The sequence below is a fragment of the Trematomus bernacchii genome, unplaced genomic scaffold (genome assembly GCF_902827165.1).
Source record: "Trematomus bernacchii unplaced genomic scaffold, fTreBer1.1, whole genome shotgun sequence".
Classification (NCBI taxonomy): Eukaryota; Metazoa; Chordata; class Actinopteri; order Perciformes; family Nototheniidae; genus Trematomus; species Trematomus bernacchii.
This window is the reverse complement of record NW_022987656.1, coordinates 2,242,406-2,262,910: the sequence shown is the minus strand read 5'-3', so window position 1 is coordinate 2,262,910 and position 20,505 is coordinate 2,242,406. Positions and strand designations below refer to the sequence as shown.

General features: G+C 39.8%; 2 protein-coding genes across 4 annotated transcripts in view; both read right to left on the bottom strand.

Annotated features, from left to right (window-relative positions):
* The window catches only part of si:ch211-266o15.1 (zinc finger MYM-type protein 4), a 38,248-nt gene extending 21,526 nt beyond the window's left edge, over positions 1 to 16,722 (bottom strand). The window contains exons 1-12 of one of the 3 annotated variants that reach the window (XM_034135195.1): positions 16,393 to 16,722; positions 12,068 to 12,641; positions 11,252 to 11,304; positions 11,033 to 11,173; positions 10,685 to 10,745; positions 6,695 to 6,891; positions 5,929 to 6,053; positions 4,352 to 4,574; positions 4,030 to 4,245; positions 2,903 to 3,053; positions 2,167 to 2,282; positions 1,764 to 2,078 (exon numbers count right to left, since the gene is read on the bottom strand). In XM_034135195.1, the coding sequence (XP_033991086.1) occupies positions 1,764 to 2,078; positions 2,167 to 2,282; positions 2,903 to 3,053; positions 4,030 to 4,245; positions 4,352 to 4,574; positions 5,929 to 6,053; positions 6,695 to 6,891; positions 10,685 to 10,745; positions 11,033 to 11,173; positions 11,252 to 11,304; positions 12,068 to 12,641; positions 16,393 to 16,437 (2,217 nt within the window). In that variant the 5' untranslated portion in view covers positions 16,438 to 16,722. Of the gene's footprint in view, positions 1 to 1,763; positions 2,079 to 2,166; positions 2,283 to 2,902; positions 3,054 to 4,029; positions 4,246 to 4,351; positions 4,575 to 5,928; positions 6,054 to 6,694; positions 6,892 to 10,684; positions 10,746 to 11,032; positions 11,174 to 11,251; positions 11,305 to 12,067; positions 12,642 to 14,559; positions 14,642 to 16,392 lie in introns of those variants that run through there. The other 2 variants (XM_034135196.1, XM_034135197.1) reach the window with 2 other exon arrangements.
* Positions 7,500 to 10,238, bottom strand: LOC117486687 (piggyBac transposable element-derived protein 4-like). Its single transcript, XM_034135198.1, has 3 exons — positions 9,598 to 10,238; positions 9,423 to 9,488; positions 7,500 to 9,342 (listed from the first exon to the last, which is right to left on the bottom strand). Exons 1-3 carry the CDS (start codon positions 9,866 to 9,868, stop codon positions 7,877 to 7,879), a joined length of 1,803 nt encoding a protein of 600 aa, XP_033991089.1. The 5' UTR covers positions 9,869 to 10,238; the 3' UTR covers positions 7,500 to 7,876.
* Positions 16,723 to 20,505: the final 3,783 nt, after the last annotated feature.

Here is a 20,505-nt window from a genome sequence, read left to right as displayed (position 1 = left end):
CTTAATATGTTGCAGTTGAATATTCTTATTTGCTTGGGAAGGACACGGATGTGTCAGCCATGATAAGAGCGGTTTGAATTATCTAGATGAAAGGAAGGAGCTCCAATGCTTCCTTTATAATCTCCTTTATTTTAGGATACACTGAGCCATCCTTTACGAAAATAAAGAATATTATGCTTTCCCACAATTTCTTGCGGCCCTAATTTAACGCAACGCAGCTGCGAGGCTCCACTAGCACCCCCCCCCGTCACAGTTTCGCCGCTGAGAGTGTGTGTGTGTGTGTGAGGAGCTCCACGGATTGGACCAATGGGTCCATTTGGGTATGGGCACGTCACTGTACCCAGGAAGTAAAAGAGAAATCTCCTAAATCTCCAACGAGAAGTTCTGGGGCAGCATAGACAGGTCTTTTCTGTATTAGAGTTTTACTCGCTACAGGGTGTACTTTGAGGGTGGGTGACTTTGCAGACCGTTTACATGCATAAAAAGCTACATAACACACAAGGGGACGGGTAATAACCGGAAAAGCATGACATGGGACCTTTAAGCTAATTATTTTTGTATTTAACATGCTTGAATGTTGATATGCGCAGTAGCACATGTGAAGGCCGTACAGCATGGGTCGGCAATAGGCGACCCGCGGGCCATTAGTGGCCCGCCAGCAATAATATTTGGCCCGGAAAAGTATTTTGAGAATAAAAATAAAATATTTTTTTGAGATAAAAAATGTTTTACAATATCGGACCGACGGTCGCACATATAGGCTATAATGTCCGAATAGAGAATCTACCTACACCTGAAGAATGCTTATTGTACTTGTATCCATGTTGAGAGTGAATGACACACAGCACATAATCTGGCCGCGGGGTGCACTGACGCTGATAGTGGATCAATAAGTAGGTGGACAGCGCGTGGTGCTGAAATAGCCAACATGCGGCTTGTGGTTTGAAAAAAATAACACCAGCTCACTAAATCATTCAAATGTAATGTTTACTTATGTGAATAGTAATAAAGTTCAGTCAAAACATTGACAACAAAATCGGAGAAGCCGCTTGATCGTGGAGGGCGAGGAGTGGTGGTGCATATGCTGCCACCCCAGTTGGCAGCTTTGTTTTGAAAGAAAAGTTGTGGCTCATCGGACATTTATGCGAGAAAATCCCTAATGTGCGAGTGCAAGTGAATGCAGCACAAGACGCGAGCCTTGTAACCCTATCCCCCGGCCCTGGCGCGAGCGAGGAAATGTGATTGTCATTTGAACGGGACGGCGCAAAACGAGAAGCATTCGGTCTACAATGACAGAGAAGAGACTGTCAAAAGTTATTTGCCGACCCCTGCCGTACAGGCTATGCATAATGCGTACATTTTGCATTATTCAAATATCTACATACTAATGGGATTCATGTTGATTCAAATGAGTTGACAGGAAGTTGAGCGCGAGCAACCATTTTGTTTCCCTTTCATTTCTTTAATTTGAATTCAAACCCTGGTAATGAGTTGATATATTTCTCACTGTTGTCAAAGTTTATAAAGCACACATCAAACAAAAAAGTATCAAGATGCACTTTTAGTTGTTCATCTACTGAATTTTAGAGGTTTTCACTGAGGCACATTGACTCTACCTCAGTCCTAATAATTTCTCCTTCACATTTTGCTTCAAACCCTTGACGATTTTCCCGAAGGTTAAAGAGAAATTGTCAGGAAAAGACATAGGATCTGTTTTTTGGACAATTCAGCAGCAGTCATAATATGTGATCTGGGCTCCTTACCTGGTGACTGAACAGCAGCGGCTTTGTGCTGAACTCTTTGCTGCACTGATGGCAGGTCAGCTTGGATATGTCCTTGGGCCCCCCTTCTGCTGGTTTCATAGGCTGAACAGCAGGCGTTTTGGCGGGGGCCTGGGAGGGAGGCTCGAGCGGGGGCACTGAGGTATGACTGGGATGGTGGCCCGGGAAGGCTACAGAAGACGGGTGGTCCTGAGGGAGGGGAGGGACTGAGCTGGCCCCGGCAGAGGGTCCTGCTTTGGGGTCCCTGAGAGCGGGGGTTCCATTGGTCAGGTCTGGCTGAGAGGTGTTACCGGACTTCTGTGGAGACATGGAGGGGAAAATTACACCAATGTCAAATCTACAAAACCAACACATGCTCCATGATTAGAAACAAAACTGTTCTTACCCTATAGATAGAAACGCAGTCGTAGGAGCAGAAGTTGCGGATGGTCCCGTCCACCATGGCCAGGTGGTACTGAGGAACAGCCGACACTTTGCACTCGCAGCAGGGGAACGCAGCACCTAAGGGAAAAAGATAACATAAAAAATGTAATTAAAAAATGCTATGTAGTATGTGTTTTAACTAATAATGAAACATGCTTTCCCTTTTCCATGCTTTGGAGGTGCTTGAAGCTACACACTGTAAAATAAGATTAAACCCTATTCATTAAAGAAAAGTAATGAGCCACCTGTTATACATTTAAAGAGGCCCTATTATGCTCATGTTCAGGTTCATATTTGTATGTTGTGTCTCTACTGTGACATGTCTCCATGCTTTAATGTTCAAAAAGCTCTTTATTTTTCTCATACTGCCTGTGCTGCACCACCTCTTTTCACTCTCTGTCTGAAACCAGAGCCCAGTCTGCTCTGATTGGTTAGCTGTTGTGATTAGTCAACTGCTTAGAGATGTCCCGCCCTTTAGCCCATCATGTACAGTGTGTTGGAGCCCTAAGCCACTAGAAGCGCAAGTGTTACATAATGATGTTACTATGTGTGGGAGACAAACTCCCTCTGGAGGGAACACAGGGATTTGAGCCATGCAGACCTGCACAAAAACGTATACAACACCCGACAGGAAAGGGAAAACCCCAAAAGCATGATAGGGCCCCTTTAATAAATGTGGTTGTGTGTCTGTGTCCTACCAGTGAGAATGTGTTGGGGGGGTCGACTCAGCTCAACACATGAAGACGAACAGTAAAGCTGGACTTTGCCCTTTTGGTCTCTTTCCATGATGGTGGAGGACACCATCGCGATTTTGTGACAGTAGACACACTCCACCGTCTTTTTGCAGGTCTGTGTGTATCATAATTACAGGTTTAAATCTGGTACATTAGCTTAATAAACATGACATTGCTCTGTGATTTCCGAATGTTACATGATATTTGGGTAGTCAAACTCTTATTAGCATTCGGTGCCACTTAAATGAGAGATGCACCAATCATGTTTTTTTCCGGATGACGCTGTTTTGCTGATTTACAAATCATTTTCTTATTGTTATTTTTATATAAGCTGGTATACATGGTTATGGTTGCAAACTTTTTTTCAGCACTCCACTATACTGTACTTTTTATAAACAGTCATGTATATAGTAATATGGTACATGCCATTTTTGTCAGTGTCATCTATAGTTATTTGCGTAAAAAAAACTATTCAAATGATACGAAATGTTTTTTTTTTCATTTGAATATTTGCTTTGGTTAAAAAAAGTTAGATGTATGTATTATAAGCTGCTAAGAGCAAGTAATGTAGTTACACAGTTCATAATATATTCTACTATCTAGTTTATACTGCTGTGAAACAACTGTACTTTCTTACTAACATACACATTTTTACAAGATTTCTTTCTCCAAAATGTTTACTGAATTGAGCTTGAACGCATCATATTGTTACTCAATATTAGCTCAAAGCTCGTTTTTTTTTAGCCAGGCAGGACTGTGCTGCCCAACGAATGCTAACGGCTAACATTACCAGCTGCAGATTTTGACACGGATTTCTGGTCCATATTGCAGCATTATCAGGAATACCACATGAAAAGTGAGTTTACTGAATAAAGAATCACGTACATATCAATCTTCAACTGTTTCTTAAACCTATATCTTCATTGCATATTTTAACAGAATATCGGCTGAAATAATCAGAAGCTGTTGGGTCAACCCTAACTAATAAGCCAATATGTATAGCCATACGTTTATCCTACATGCCAAACCATCATTACTTCAAAAGGCTCCAAACAAGGTTATAAAAAAACATAATTTATGCAAACGCCTACCTGTTTGTAGGTGCCGATACAGGTAGGGCCGCAGAAGTTGAGCTGTGATCTGTCAACAGTGAGCGTCTGACAGGAGCCCGAGCTGCTGCTACAGTAAAGTCCACAGCCTTCACAGCAGTTCATGGCTAACTTCCGCGACTTGCGCCAGGTTACAAAACAACTGTCACTACAGAGTCTGTACAGAGTACCATGATGGGTGACCTCATGCTCAATCTGCTGCAGAGAAGATAACAAACACAGGGAACAGAAAGACAATCAGACTGTAGAGTGAAGACGCAACAAACATTGAAAATCTGTCTTTCTTTTCAAATCTGTCTCATACCTTGTTGGAGATCTTGCAGACAGCACAGAAGGGTATATCAGAGGGGGGCTCTGCTGGTTTCTCAGGTGGCCTCTCAGGTTTCTTCTCCAGTTGTTTTTCAGGAACCTTATCGACTTGTTTCTTCTTGTTTTTAAAGACAGCCAGACAGAACTGGCCACAGAAGTTGAGGAGGGTGTTGTTGTCTCCGGGGATTGTGACCATGTCCCTGGGCTGAAGGATCTCCCTGCAGAGAGAAAAGCACGAGGAATTAATACAGTGTTCAAAAGACTCAGGTAAGGAATAGGAGATGTGGTAAAAGGTACAAAAAGAGAAATTATGAGGTTGATGGATGCTGTTTTTAGCAGATATATGTCAAGGTAACAGTGGCACCAATATAAATGCATGGACTTAGCTTAAGAAGTCAGTATTGAATTATAAATATTTTCTTAGTACCAATTGAGCATTGTTTAAAAGGGGACCCATCATGCGAAATGCACTTTTTGATGTCTTTTATACATAAATATGTGTCCCCGGTGTGTTAGGGAACTCTCAAATTGTGTCAGAAAACAAAACCCTCTCTCTTTTCCTCCGTACCCAAATCTAGAAAAACGGGGGTACAACGGAGCTGATACAGACTTGCGTCCGATATGACGTAATTTTTTTAAATGTGGACCCACGGCCCTATCAGAAACGATGCTCGACTGTTTTGGATGTAATGTGGTCTTTGTTTACATTAGCAAGCATTGCTAACACTCAGAGCTAACCTGTACTGGAGAGCACATGTGTTAAAAAGCAGGAAATAAAAAAAGGAACTCACCTTGTGGTAAACCCGCAAGAGAAAAAGCATTTGAGCTCCATACTGTTTCAGAGATAATCCTTGATGTGGTTTAGAACATGATATGGAGTTTAATCACGGGAGCATTTAGCTGTATCTGTGGCAGAATTCTGAGCAGGCACAAGCTCCCCCTCTTTTTTTTTTTTTTCAAGCTAAGGACCCCGAATCAGCGTTTCTCTAACAGGGCTGAAAGAGAGGGATATGAGGATGTCTAAAATGCATGATCTGTTTGGTATTTTGAGCAAAACACATCATAGACATGTTTTTTATATTTTTTTATATATCTGAGACCCATAATATATGCCTAAAAACAGCATGATAGGAGATCTTTAAACTTTAAATCTTTAATATTCAGGCTGTGGCCAGCCTGAATATTGTTGTATGGTACTAGCGAGTTGTAACTAATAAAGTGGCCGGTGAGTTTATAAGGGCTGTTTGGAGATCGTCTTTTAATAAACATACTTAATGGTTGTATGTTTGTTAACAAACTTGTATTACTTGCTTTTATGTATAAAGTAACTTGATACTTTTTCTGTGTAATTATTCAAGTACATTTAATTAGTTATTTATGATTTTATTTGAAGGCATCAGGTAAATTGGGTATTTAATGGTAGACAGATGGAGGGGGGATTGAGCACCGGAAAGCCATATTATTATTTTTTCAGGACAAGCTACAGGTAAAGAGAGGAGATACAGCTTAAGGATACTCTTGCCTGTATAGAACCCTGATTTCAGTTCATACTGAAAACAAAGGTGTACCAACCTGTTGCACTGGAAGCACACTCGGTTCTTGTTGGCTGGAGGCAGGTGGCCCGTCAGACACACTGTGGAGCAGAAGAGCTGCGTGGAGCCTTTCCTCTGAAACGCTGTTTGACCTTTCAGCAGAACCTGCAACCATTGACACAGCCATAAACTTACAAGAATAAAAGCCTACATCACTGCCCAAAGCCCCGACACATTAAACATGATCATTTCATTTCAGAGGTGGGAGTACTTTGTTACAAGTGTACAAATGTTACAAAAGAAAAGTCTTCACATCAAAATCTACGTACCTAGAGTAAAAGTAGTCATTGTGCAGATTGGTCCATTTCAGAATAATATATATGATATGTTTTATAATGATTGATCATTAAAGTGTTATCAAAGCTGGTAAAGGTGCAGCTAGTTTGAATTACTTTGTATACTGCAGGGCAGCTTGTGATTTACTCCAGGTGGAACTAAAGTCTTGATTATATTTCACATCATTTATCCAAATTTGCAAAGTAACTAAAGGTACAAAATAAATGTTGTGGAGCTAAAGTACACGATTTGCCTCTGAATTGTAGTGGGGTAGAAGTACAAAATAGCAACACATGTAAAGTACAAGTCCCTAATGTCACTTGAGTAAATGTACTTAGTTACTTTACACCACTGTTTCATTTATATGGTTGATCAATGTAGCAAATACATCTCTGTCAATATTGTATGATAATAGAGATGCATAAAACATGAGTGTTTTAATTAACGTATAAATATGTGAACAACTGTACCTTAGAGCAGCCGCTGCAGCGAACGCTGCCGGGAACAGAGGGCGGAGGTTGGCGTGGGGGGACAGAAATTAGGGATGGGAGGGAGGTTGGGACTGAAGCAGGGGATCTGAGCGGGATCTGGGCCATGGCTTGTAGCAGGGTCCCTCTACCTTGGATAAAATAGGTTGTCTGAGGGGGGGCTGGGATTGCTAACGGCACTGAGGGGATGAAAGGGGAAAGGTTGGTTAAGAAAACGAAAATTGGGCTGCAGAATTCATCTAAATATTATCAAAATTGCAATTTTGACTAGTGCAATATCCAAATCTGAGTAAGATCAATTTTTTTCATTTAAATATGTGAAAACATAATTTATAATTAAAGTATTGTAGCACTGCAAAGAAGTCCTGGCATAGAAAAAAGTTCTAGACAGAATAAAATTATAATATTAAAACCATAATAAAATGTAATGGTATGTTATTATGTTATTATAATGTTGCAAATATCCCTTTAATATTGCAAATCATATTTTAATATCAGCCAAAAATAATTATAATTTTTCAGAATCGTGCAACACTAAAGTAAAAATATATTTTGATGAGTTTTACTTCTAAAAACACATCCATGGATTATTTGTTTCTAGATTGTTTTTTTTAGCAGCTGGTCTCAAGAAAGTATCAAAGAACAGATACCTCTGACACTAGACACAAGAACAATCAATTTTACCCCCAGATGCAACAGCGTCAGTACTCGCAAAAATGATATTTCTTTATGCTGTTAGGTTGTTCATGTTCATCTATGTTTTAAATAAGTAAGACTTGACAAAATAATTGTTCAAACTTTAGTTTATTGGGTGTTAATCATTTTACAATTGCTTTATCTCAGTGCAGATCGACGCATTTTAAAATTCATTTGGAAGTTACTCAAAATATTACAACGGTCAAACAAAAAGGAAATACCACATATTAACATTTTATAAACAATTACATTTTAATTTAAAAAACATTTATTAACATTGAAATGCATTTTGGAAAATAACGTGTTTTGAGTAAGCAGGGTGCTGTCCCTCAAGACATTTTACAGGCAGCCCATTTGACATTTTTATGTAAACTGCAACAGAAACGACACAAACGTTATAGTCGGTTATTCAAATGAGATGATTAGTGACACAATTAAGGAATGATACCACCACTGACAGGCATTTTCTCAACTAAATGTGATTGTGCTGTAGCCACACACACAATCGGCACACACGACGTTCACTATTCCCTTGCACTGTCCACACACACCACGTTGGCACACCATGCATGTTTTGGTGGTTTTGTTCTCTCTGCAGTTGCGCTTTACACCGCAATTCCTTCTCTTTTCGGGGAATGATGGCAAGATGCCTACTTTGGGCTTACTGATGTGCTCTTTGCGCAGCAGCTTACACAGCTCCAGGATAAACACTGGCCGGGACGGGTTTGAACCGGTGCAGCCCCGGTACAGGACGCACGCGTTCATTGCTGCAATGTCCAGTATGTTATAGAAAACAGCGACTGGCCATCTTCTGGTTGTGGCTCGAGCAGAGTACTGTCTCAGCATTTTGTCCAGCATGTCAACTCCCACCTTCGTTCTGTTATAATAGTTGACTGTCTCTGGCTTTTTTTTCGTGTCATCGCAAATCTCCACTGATCTGTGCATTGTGCTGAGGATGCACACGTTCTTCTTCCTTTTCTCCTGGTAGATGGTGAGCGTTGCTTGGTCACTTTTCATCACTTTGGTGGTGAACAGTGCTGCTCGTTGGTGTGCAGAAGGAGGCAGTGATTTGTTATTTTTATTAGTGGTGCCCACCAAGCTTGTATTTTTTGCCAGGAGTTTGTGGGCCAGGGGGAGTGAGGTGAAAAAGTGTTCAGTCGTCACATTCCTCCCATTCCCCAAAAACGGCTCCATCAGCTCCAGGACAACACTCTCCCCCTGGCTCTGGGTTGCAGAAGGGGACGGATCCTTCCCGAGATAGGGAAAGCCATTTAACATGTATTTTGACTCCACATCAACAGCGAGCCAGAACTTAATACCAAATTTGTCTGGTTTGTTGGGCATATACTGAGTAAAGGGGCACCCTGTCTTTGTGGGGAGCAACTGCTCACCTGCAGTTATTTCGGACCCTGGTTTATAGCACGCGATGCTGTTTTGGACAAGCCTGTCCCACACCTCACTCACAAGGGCAAACTTGTCATTTCCAAGACGACTGCGCCTGGTGTCTTTCTTATCAAAACGCAGGAAGCGCATTATGTCTCTGTATCGGTGCCTTGCCATAGTTGTGCTAAAGAAGGGAAGACCCCATTCTTGAGACCACAAGTCTTCCACAATTCTCCCGTTGTGCACGCCCCGCGCTAAAAGAAGTGCAATGAACGCCTTCAGCTCAGCAAAGCTCAACTTCCATCCTTCCTCTCCACACCGGTGCGCCTCTGCCACCGTGCAGTCACAGATGTGCTTCAGCATCACAGGGTCCATCAGACACATAAATGCGCTCAGAGGGTCGTCTATGTTGCGGCGCGCATGTGCGGTTGGGCCGGCTCCTTCTGTCAACACATTGTTAGACTTCACTCTCCCAGTGCGCAGTCCAGGATTCTCTGGTATCCAGAGAGTTCCATCCTTGCCAGTCTCATGCGAATCATGATGGGCCGACACTAAACAATATAAATATGTATAATTAGTTTGTTAAAATGGATTGGTCAAATTTATGTTTTTAAAGACTGTACAGGCTTACCTGGTTTATCTGTCACAGCGTCAGCAGGCTGATGCGATAACATGGGTAGAGGAGTGGGTGGTCTCGCTAAGAGGAGGTAATTAGGTTGTGATAATTTGCCACTTGAGAATATGTAGGACTGATATATATTTGAGTTTCAGGTGTGGGTGTTCGAAGATGTGGGACTATAGTCTACCTGCCACCAGAACCCTGGGCCTTTTTCGGGGTGTCGGCTCCCAATCCTCAGATGAGGATTCCTCCTCCGTTGAAAATGACGGATCTTTGACCTCTCCCTCATCAGATTCTCCATCGGTTTTCTCTCCCCCTTCGGATTCGGCCTCGCTCATCGCCTGGAGCATTGCTAGGGCTTCTTCCACATTCATTCTTCTGTTAGGGTCCATGTTTTCTATCTGAATCACTAACCTATGGTGTATTTCGCTGGTGATATGACATTTCTTTATCAACATTTCTCTACAATGGGCGTTACTAAGCAACCGGACCAGTGGCGTGAACGTCCATCAGCTCGCGGACAGCTGTCAATCACAACGGCTCGCGACATATGTTCATCAGGGGTAAAAATGTACCCCCTTCCGCAGTTCTAGGTATTAATGCTTATATTTTCTTTTTCTTTTATCCCACACACCCCACAATTCACCAGATTATAAATAAAACAATTTTAGGAAAAGTCATGAAATAAGAGATGTAGGGGTTGTATTTTAACAGAGTGACATGCATTTGAAAATGCTCAGGGGTAAAATGTACCCCCTTGGCGGTTCTAGTGTTAAGGCCCAGACACACCAAGCTGACACAAAAGAACTGACACAGACGGACCCCTGACTGTTGTGTCGCCTCGCGTCTCTGCGTCTTGGCCATGTGTCGCACTGGAACACACCGCAAAGACTTCAGCCGACGGCCAAGAAGCACGTACGAACTGCGCATGCGTGAGTGGCAATAACCAGCAGGTGGCGGTAGTGTGTATTCGTCATTCAAAAGAGGCAACAACTGGAAGACAGACTGCGTGATAACCGAGAGAAGAAGAACAGACTGCGTGATATAAACAAACAACAAATAGCGTGTGCGTTCCATTTTCACTCTACAACGAGAAGCTCATGGGGCTTTCAACATGTCGAATCGGTGCGTTTTCGCCCGAAAAGGTGTCGGCACGGCTGAAAAGACACGACGGTGCGGGACACACCAATCTGAGTAGGGCGTGTCGACGACCATCGACGGCCAAAATCGGCTTGGTGTGTCCGGGCCTTTAATGAACACATGAACGAACTCACCGGTAGGCGAAAAGGTGTTTCCTCCACCTACAGAGTAGACGGAGCTGATCCTCAGCTCTTCCTAAAAGGAGCACACATTAGGAGATCAGATTGTTTATAAATGGTTAATGATTCCCTCTCATGTAGTACTGTTGTAAGTCATGTTAATAAACAACATCAGCGATTAATAGATAAAATGTCTAGTTTCTGTTTTGCTAGGAAACATTGTATTATTATAATTATTCACAATCACCAGAAAGCATGGGCTTTCAGCAGCTTTTAGACAACTATGTTATTGTTTTGCAGTTAAATCTTGTTCGTTTTATCAATAAGAGAATTACAAATCTACACAACTCTCCCCAAACTGACCTCCTGATGCTCCAGCTCCTCTTTGATCTGTCTGATGGAGCTCTGAGGCAGCAGCGCAGCGTCGTAGCCCTCATCGATGGGTTCATCTTTAATATTGATAGGAGGGGGACTACTGTCCTCCATCGGAGCTACCTCTGTCCTCTGAAATATAAAGAGTTTTCATCATTATCTCGATACGTTTTTAAAGATGTTAAGGGATTATATGACCACGATTCCTACCTCTCCCTCCTGGCTATCTTCTGTCTCCTCCGCCTGGTCCTGGATGCCCCCGTCTGACAGAAAGGCAGAAAAGATACCACCAAAGAAGTTAGGAAATAATGGATAATGAACACACTGTCAAATTCTAAGGAAAATCTCACTAAAAGCTATTATTATGCAGAAGAGCATGTCAAAGCTCCCTCTGTAGTTCTATACGATTTTGGCTGCTGACAAAGGATGTGTGACGGCTAGCCACATTTGGTGCAGCCATTTTGAATTACACTTTAATAAAATAAACAGACTTACAAGGAACACATTTTAAAAAGAGGACAGTCAAAGAAGAGGTCAAGACATTTGGACTTTTAGATCAAGTATATGACAAGCTACCAAATTAATAATTCTTACAATTCCCATTCCACTAATGCAACTCAATGCTGTCTTTCAATAGATGCCCATTTATTTTAAAGCAATAACAACCCTAATAACGTTACGTCTCAATGACATCATCAAGGTTATTTTCCCAGACTTCCGGAAAGCTACTTCGTGACTTACAAAGGACACTATATATTTTTTTATAAAAATAGTACTCTTTTTGACCAACTTGATGTTAAAAATGGCAGTGTGTCTTTTTTAATGACAGCTCAAAAAACATCCTGACAAATCAGCAGTGTGTCAAGTTGGTGAAGATGTTTCTTCATTTGCATGCGTTACGACTCATTTGTGTTTTTATATTTGCATAGTTTTGGAAGCTGCAGCCCATTTCTACTAATGGACGTTTTTTGGGCCGTTGTAGCGCGATTGCATGTGCAGAAACTTCTCATGTGCGTGTGGCTTTACCGTGGCTGTTTTCAGGTGTGTGGTCCTGGGAGGAGTGGGAGGTGTTAGCAGACTCTGTGCTTACGTCCTCCACCTCTCTGGGCTGAGGAGGGAAGGGTTTGCGTTGTGTGGCGTTGATCTCCACTTCTGGTGCCATTTTTTTTTTATCCTTTACCACATTAACATCTCCCAGGCTGTCCGACGGCAGGGCAAAGTGCCAGTCTTCTTCTTCTTCTCCTGGCCCAAACGCAGGGAGTCCATCCTGTGCGTCATCAAACGCTGCCCCTCCACTTCCTCCGCCACCTCCGACTTCTTTGGTTCCCATTGTAAACGATGAGCCTGGGACGGAGGAAGGGGAGGTAATGCACGGTAAGGAAGACTCTTCCGCCCCCTCTTCCATCTTTTCTTCTTGTCTGCTGCCGTTGCTATCCTCCTCTTCAACCGGTTGCTGTTCCACTTGTGCTGAAGTTGTGTCCACTCCCTTTGTCTCGTCCTGACCTTCACTCCTGGAGGAGGTGGCAGAGCCCCCGGAGGAGTCAGCAAAGTGTCCAAGCCCCATCACTTCGTCAAACACTCGGGACAGCCGCTCTTCATGCTGTGGGGGAGAGATAAGTTAGGATTTAAAAACGAGGGAAATTCAAGTTCATTCATACTTCACTGTAAAACCTCCTGACTGCTTAAAACCTCATAATGGCAAATGGAACACAATTTTCATTACTGTGGAACTTTTACCCTCACTTTAAATACTATATATATATATATATATAGACATAACTTAACCCTTAAATGTTCACAAAACATTCACAATTCTTTATTTAAAATAATTTGAAGAATTTAGACACCTAATCAGGTTCTGGTTCCAGTTTCTTTCTTAAAAAGGTGCACTCTTTATTTTTCTCTTATATTCATGCTGTAGGCCACTATCATATTCCTACTCCATTTCTCAACTGAATGAACCATAAAATGCCCTAACAACCCTGCAGCTAATTTGATCTCAGACAACAATGCAACAGGGTTTAACCCTTCATCACAAACCTGACCCAAGCTGCACACAGGAGGGTCATTTGTACATCACTACTTTCTTTAGAACAATTATGTGTTCATAATCAATCAATCAACAACTATAACTATATATATATAAAACATATAAACATATATATATATATATTATATATGTTATATATATATATATATATATATATATATATATATATATATATATGTTTATATGTTATATATATATATATATATAGTTGTTGATTGATTGATTGATTATGAACACATAATTGTTCTAAAGAAAGTAGTGATGTATATATATATATAACATATAAACATATATATATATATATATATATATAGTTATATATATATATATAGATATAGATATATATATATATATATATATATAGTTGTTGATTGATTGATTATGAACACATAATTGTTCTAAAGAAAGTAGTGATGTATATATATATATATATAACATATAAATATAGTTATATATGTTATATATATATATATATATGTTATATATATATATATATATATATATATATATATATTATATATATATATATGTTATATATATATATATATAGATATATATATATATATGTTAGATATATATCTAATAAGCAATGAAAGAGCAGGAAAAGCTAAGGTGGGTGATCATCATTCTGGCTCTTCTCTATTTAAAAACCATGTCATTGAGACAGCATGCACACAATCAGGGTCCTGCAGGTGAGCAATGCAGCCAATGCAATGCAGATGTTTAATACACGTGTGCTTCTGTTGTTATCACATTGACTTGCCCAGAAGGATCCCATAGAGTCTTGCCTGTCTTACAGTTTGGGTTAAAATTGTGAACTTTCTGACTAACCTTTATGCCCTAAATGTCTCTCTATTTTCAATTGTAATGGCTGCAGGCCTCATGTTGTCCTATCAGTTGTGTGGAGGGGGCGTCCCACCAAAGCCCATTTAAAATGTGGCGATTTGAGGCGTGCGGGCATATTTGTATTATTATACTGACACACACACAGACACCACACAATCCAGTCACACATTGTATTGGTTGCTGGAGTCTTCCGGGTCATAATAACATGCAACGCAAGGGATTCTCATGGCAACATGTTAATTTAGTAAAATGTCCACTTGTTTGCAGCATCCTTCCTCGATGCAGGGGCTTTTGGAAGCAGCCGTCCACTACAAAACACATCTGCAGGGCTGGAATAATAAAAGCTCTTTGGGTTGACAAAAAACCTGCATCATATTATTTTTGTTTTATTGTTTGCTGATATAAACAGGCTGTTAGACAGAGTTTGGCGTGGGGGCATGCATCAGTGCAGAACAGCAGCAAGCCACAGGGTGGAAAGCTAGCTTGCTAACGTTAGCTTAAATGTGCACATCTTGACCGGAAGCTGATAACTAAGTGTCGTATTATGTAGCTTTATCGACTGTTGAATTTAGCTCGCCGCCTATGTGTTGCTATACATATGCTCCATGTTTTTATTTCTTACCTTTAATCGTTTAAGTCTAAATTCCTCTGAATCCGCCATGTTTTAATTATGCTGCAGACGCCGCGCTTCCAAACACCCACCCACTTATGAGGTTATGTATTCAAGCAGATACTAACATACAGGATGCTGCTGTCAACTCAATGAGCTAACAAGCTAACTTAGTCGGCTACGGGGGGTAACAACTGTAAAAACAAGACAACTCCTAAATGTGTTTGAGTATACTTTATGAAGATACAAAAAAACAACAATGTGAACCGGCCAAAGGAGCAGGCGGTGTGGGAGTTAGTGACATCTAATGGCCAGGTTGCAGATTGTAACTGACAGCGGAGGTGGAAGAAGTTAACAGATATTTCACTATACTTTTAGTTTTACTACAAGTAGCCTACTACAAGTACAAGTCCTGCATACAATATCTCACTTAAGTAAAATAACGAAAGTACTGGCATCAAAATATACCTTAAGTAATGTAAAGTACCAAGAGTACAAGTATCAATAAATATTAAATGACTGAAATATTATTATTAATGCATTAATGTGTTCATCACAGCTGGTAAAGATGAAGATAATTGAAATACTTCATATACGTGTTGGGTTTTTTCACCTATGGATATATAGCATAGTTTATATGTAGTATTATTAATGTAATAAATGCAATAGAGAAAAAAGTACAATATTGGCTTCTAAAATGAAGTGAACTAGAAGTTTAAATTAGCATAACATGTAAATACTATAAAAGTATTAAAGTACAAGTACTCCAAAATGGTACATAAGTACCCAGATTGGACGTTTCACGGACAGTTGGTATTGACCCATTCTTCAGCCTTAGTTGGTGGCATATCCATTTTTGTGATAACCGAGGTAAGGAAACAAGTCTTCAGTCAAATGAAAAATAATTACAGGGAAGCAACTATTTTTGCAGTGTATTCATTATTAGTATAGTGAGTATAATATATTGTAAAGAAAGGGACAAAGCATTTTCTTGAAAATGTTTTTTCCCCCCATCTCTATGCAATGAAAATATATGTAATCTACTTGAACCTATCCATGACATATTTCGTGTTGGGCTTGTACATTATCTGTTTGCAGTTAATTTATTAGAAGTAATCAAAATGCATTTCTAACAGCCTGAGGTCTACATAATAAAATAATATTAATTTAAAAGGAAAATCGTCACTTTTTGTTGCAGTTACACTGTGAAAATTGGAAATGTATTACGAATGTTACTTTAAAAACGAATAATATTTTAAATATTATGTACATGCCTTTTCTAATAGAGTCCGTGCATAACTTTTGTTTGTCTCCATCTTCACTTTGGCTGTAAAAATGTAAATAACCCCTCTGTGGAACGAATACAGTTTCTGATTGTGACAATAGATGGGAGTCCAAATCTTAATTCGCTCGTTAGAAAGCTGTTTTTTTAGAAAACTTGAGCAGGCAAAAAACAGGGAGGGTTGTTTTTCCAAAAAACTACGTGAGACTTTCTAGACAACGGGGACACATATTTATGTTTAAATAATATGAAAAGGTGCATTTTACATGATAGGTGACCGATCATAGTGACCGATGCACGAAGTGCTGCCACTTTCAAGTAAAAACGCGAATGACCGCTCGGATTGTCCACTCTGGCCTACGGTAGGAACATGGCGGGCTCTGTGAGACGCTTTCTGGCAAAAATAAATGAAGCATTCAAGCCTAAAAATACAACGCTTCTTAGTTTCTGGTGATTAATAAAACATAAACATTATTATTATATTCCACCCCCTTAAGTCCCGATAAATGCTACGCTGCTCTAAACATACAGACGAATGTGTCGAGCGAGGACGATGTAGTTACCTTGTTTTCTGGTGGATTTTCCTCTTCTTCTACGCTTGCAGACATTGTAGGAAGTTGTCAGTGAAAGTACTTTGCTCCACTAATTTTGAAAATGTTTTCGTTGAAGAGTAGTCTGCTGTTGTAAATGCGTATTGGCATTTACTTTCTAGTCGTCCTCACATATGGACCACACACCGAACCCCTGCTCATTCAAATGTCCTGTTGTGAACAATACACCACGCTATATTCGTGCCAATACGGTAATTTTAGCTTTGCATGAAACAATGAAGGCTTCTCAATTCTCTAATTTCCCCTCCTCGACTCCTCGGTCCTCCGGTAGTGACCGTCTTAGCTTAGGAACCTTCCTAACGGAGTGAAATGACCCGGAAGTCTTATTCTTCTTCTTCTTCTTCTTCTTCTCTTTAATGGCAAATCGCTTCCACTTGGAGCATATATCGCCACCTACTGTTGATTTATTAAATGTTTATACTAAATCCTTGTCCTCAGACCAGTGCTTTTGAGGAATTTGAAGATCAACTTGTTTGCTTCATTTCTTGATTTACTTTAATATATTGACTTGAAATCCATGTCCTTGATGTTGAGTTGTTCCAGTGCAGTTTTCAGAATGAGTCTTTGTCTGTTATAATCCGGGCAGCTAAAAAATACATGATGTATTGTCTCTGGTTGTTGGCAACCATCACAATTGCCATTTGGATGTTTTCCAATCAGATGCAGTGATGAGTTTAATCCAGAGTGACCCACTTTTATCCTGCTGTTAATGCTCTGTTCTCTTCTACTACTCCCCCAAGTGCTTCCCGTTCCTACTTCCCTTTGTATCCGGTATAAATGTCTTCCTTTGGTGTTACTGTCCCATAGTTTTTGCCATTGTTGCTTGATAACAACTTTTGTAACAGATTTTACTTCTGCTCTACTGATGGGTACCATAATATCAATCTGGTTTGCTTTCAAACCACATTTTGCCAGTTGATCCACTACCTCATTCCCTCTAATACCCACATGCGCTGGAAACCACACAAATTGAACAACAATTCCCAGATGAACTAACCTAAACATGATGTGTAAAATTTCATGTAAAATATCCTGTCGACATTCTGAAGAGAAGTTGTTTATACTCTCCAGAGCTGCACTGGAGTCAGAGCAAATGACCACTCGCATTGGCTGTATTTCCTCTACCCACTGAAGTGCTAGTGAGATAGCCATCATCTCTACTGTATATACTGCGATATGATCACTCGTCCGCTTTCCCACTTTTACTTTTAATTCAGGAACATAAAATGCACAACTAGTTTGACCATTTTCTGGATTTTTGGATCCATCAGTAAATATTTGTATAAACTGCCCATATTGTTCATGTAGAACAGTATTCACATAAGCCTGTACATTAATTTTGTTTTTCATTGAATGTAACCTTTTCAATAAAGATAAATCTACTATAGGTTGAGGTAGCAACCATGGTGGAACAGCTGATAACAACATCGTCGGACTAATATTCCATTCTTTAACTTTGAATTCCTTACATAATTCCGAAACACAAACACAAAAACTTTATTTTTTCATTTTGTTACTTTCCCAACTTATTTTTACAGTTTGTTTAGTAGGGTGAGTATCTTTATGGCCCTGTAGATTTGCCCAGTAATTAACAATTAACTGTTTTCTCCTCAAAAAAATTGGTATTTCTCCGACCTCTACCTGAAGTGCCTACACTGGTGTAGATCTGACTGCCCCACAGCATATCCTTAGTGCTTGTGCCTGGACTCTATCTAATTTTTGAAGAGAAGAGTATGCAGCTGAACCATACACTATTAGTCCGTATTCTATGGCTGATCTAATTAATGCTGTGTATACGTTCCTCAAAGCAGCTTTATCAGCCCCCCACTTAGTGCCTGCCAAGCACCTCATAACATTTAAAACCCTTTTACATTTATCTACTACTTTATCAATGTGAGTACTCCATGTGACTCTCTCGTCCAACCATATTCCCAGAAATTTAAATGTCTTCACTTTCTTTAGTCCATAAAGTTTTAACCTAACCTCCTCACCTATCCTTTTCCTCGTAAAAAATAAAGTTTCAGTTTTTTCCACCGACAATCTAAACCCCCATGTCAGAGACCAGCTTTCAATTTCCGTAATGGCTTCCTGAATCTTACCTACAATATAATTTACATTTCTGCCCCTTTTCCAAATAGCTCCATCATCTGCAAAAAGTGACTTACCGATATCAGATCCTACTTGTGTATATATATCATTTATCATGATAGAAAACAAAAGAGGACTAATTACACTCCCCTGTGGGGTTCCATTTTCAACTTCATGCCTTCGAGAATAAGAATTGCCAACTCGGACTCTGATGGCACGGCCAAACAAAAAATCCATAATCCAATTATATACATTACCTCCCAGACCCATAATGTCCAGTTTTATTAATAATCCTTCCTTCCACATCATATCGTAAGCTTTTTCCACATCAAAGAATACAGCTACAACACACTCCTTATTCGCTTGGGCTTTCCTAACTTCAGATTCCAGGCACAGCAGTGGATCTAAAGTACTCCGCCCTCTTCTAAACCCACTCTGATAAGGAGTCATTAGTTCATTTTTCTCAACGTAGTATTTCAGCCTTTCTGTTATCATTCTTTCCATAACTTTACACAAGTGCGATGTCAGAGCTATAGGTCTTTAACTGCCTGGACTAGTTGGATCTTTCCCAGGTTTTCTAATAGGAATAATGACAGACTCTTTCCATATTATTGGCAGCTTCCCTTTCTCCCAAATCTTATTATACATCTCCAACAGCTTTCCTAATGCAAAATCACTTAATTTGGTCAACATTATATAACATACATTATCTTTCCCAGGAGCAGTCATTTTACACTTACTTAATGCTCTTCTCAACTCTTGAATAGAAAAAGGTACATTTACAACACTCTGCGACGAATGTCTTTCTTCATATACATTAGGATGCTCATCTAACACTTCCTGCCTCCTGATCTTACCTTCTTCTGTCAAATTTTCCGAAGAATGAACTTTAACAAAATGTTTAGCTAGAATTTCTGCCTTCTCCATAGCACCAGTGGCAATTTCCCCTCCATTCTCTAACACTGGCAGGTTACTCTGCTGTCTAATTCCCCTCATCTTCTTAATCATTCCCCATCCTTTATCTAATGGCGTAGTTCTCCCAATACTTGAACAGAATCCTCTCCAACACTCCCTTTTTGCTCTTTTAACAATCTTCCTTACCTGAGCCTGTGCCTTCTTATATTCTAATAAATTGTGTAATGAATGTGTCTTTCTTAGCTTTCCAAACAGCCTGATTTTGTTTCGGATTGCATCATTACATTCTTTGTTCCACCACGGTACCATCTTAACACATTTACAAAGTTTACCAGTTTTATTCCCAATAGATTGATTAGCGCTTTTAATTATATTTGAAGTAAATTGCTCATTTATATCATCAATACTTCCTGCCATATCAATCTGATCAAATTCATTATCACACAATTTAGCAAACATCTCCCAATTTGCTTTAGAAAAAGTCCATCTCATGATACCGTCTAGCTCAACCACATTACTTATATCAAACTTGATTATAATCGGAAGATGATCACTCCCAATACTGTTATTTGCCAATACTTCCCAACTGCTACCAGAAGCTAATTCACTTGTTACCAGAGTTAGATCGATCGCAGACTCTGTTCCATCTCTAAAATTGAGTCTTGTACCTTGCCCATTATTTAAACAAACTAATTAATTTGCCTCCATTAAGTCCTCCACCACCTGTCCGTTGTAATCTGTTGATCTCCCTCCCCACATTGTATTATGTGCATTAAAATCACCACACCATATTATTTCATTTCCTTGACAAAGACTGTCTAATTCCTCTATTTTGAGTTTATTACATGGATTATAAAAATTCAGGACACTAATATTCCTTTTATTAATCCAAACTTCTACACCCACTATTTCTAAATCATGACTGCTCTTAAATGTTAGCCTACTATAAGACATTATTTCTCTGATAAAGATTGCACATCCCCCTCCCTGACCATCATTTCTATCTTGTCTTATAGCACTATATCCCCCAATAATGAAGTCCAAATGATTCTTCAGCCATGT

Excerpts from the sequence above, each read along its gene's own strand:
- LOC117486687 (XM_034135198.1), bottom strand. The coding sequence starts at position 9,868 with ATGTTGATAAAGAAATGTCATATCACCAGCGAAATACACCATAGGTTA. Across the intron at positions 9,489-9,597 it reads GCCCAGGGTTCTGGTGGCAG|CGAGACCACCCACTCCTCTA; the intron begins GTAGACTATAGT and ends ACCTCCTCTTAG. Across the intron at positions 9,343-9,422 it reads CGCTGTGACAGATAAACCAG|TGTCGGCCCATCATGATTCG; the intron begins GTAAGCCTGTAC and ends TATATTGTTTAG.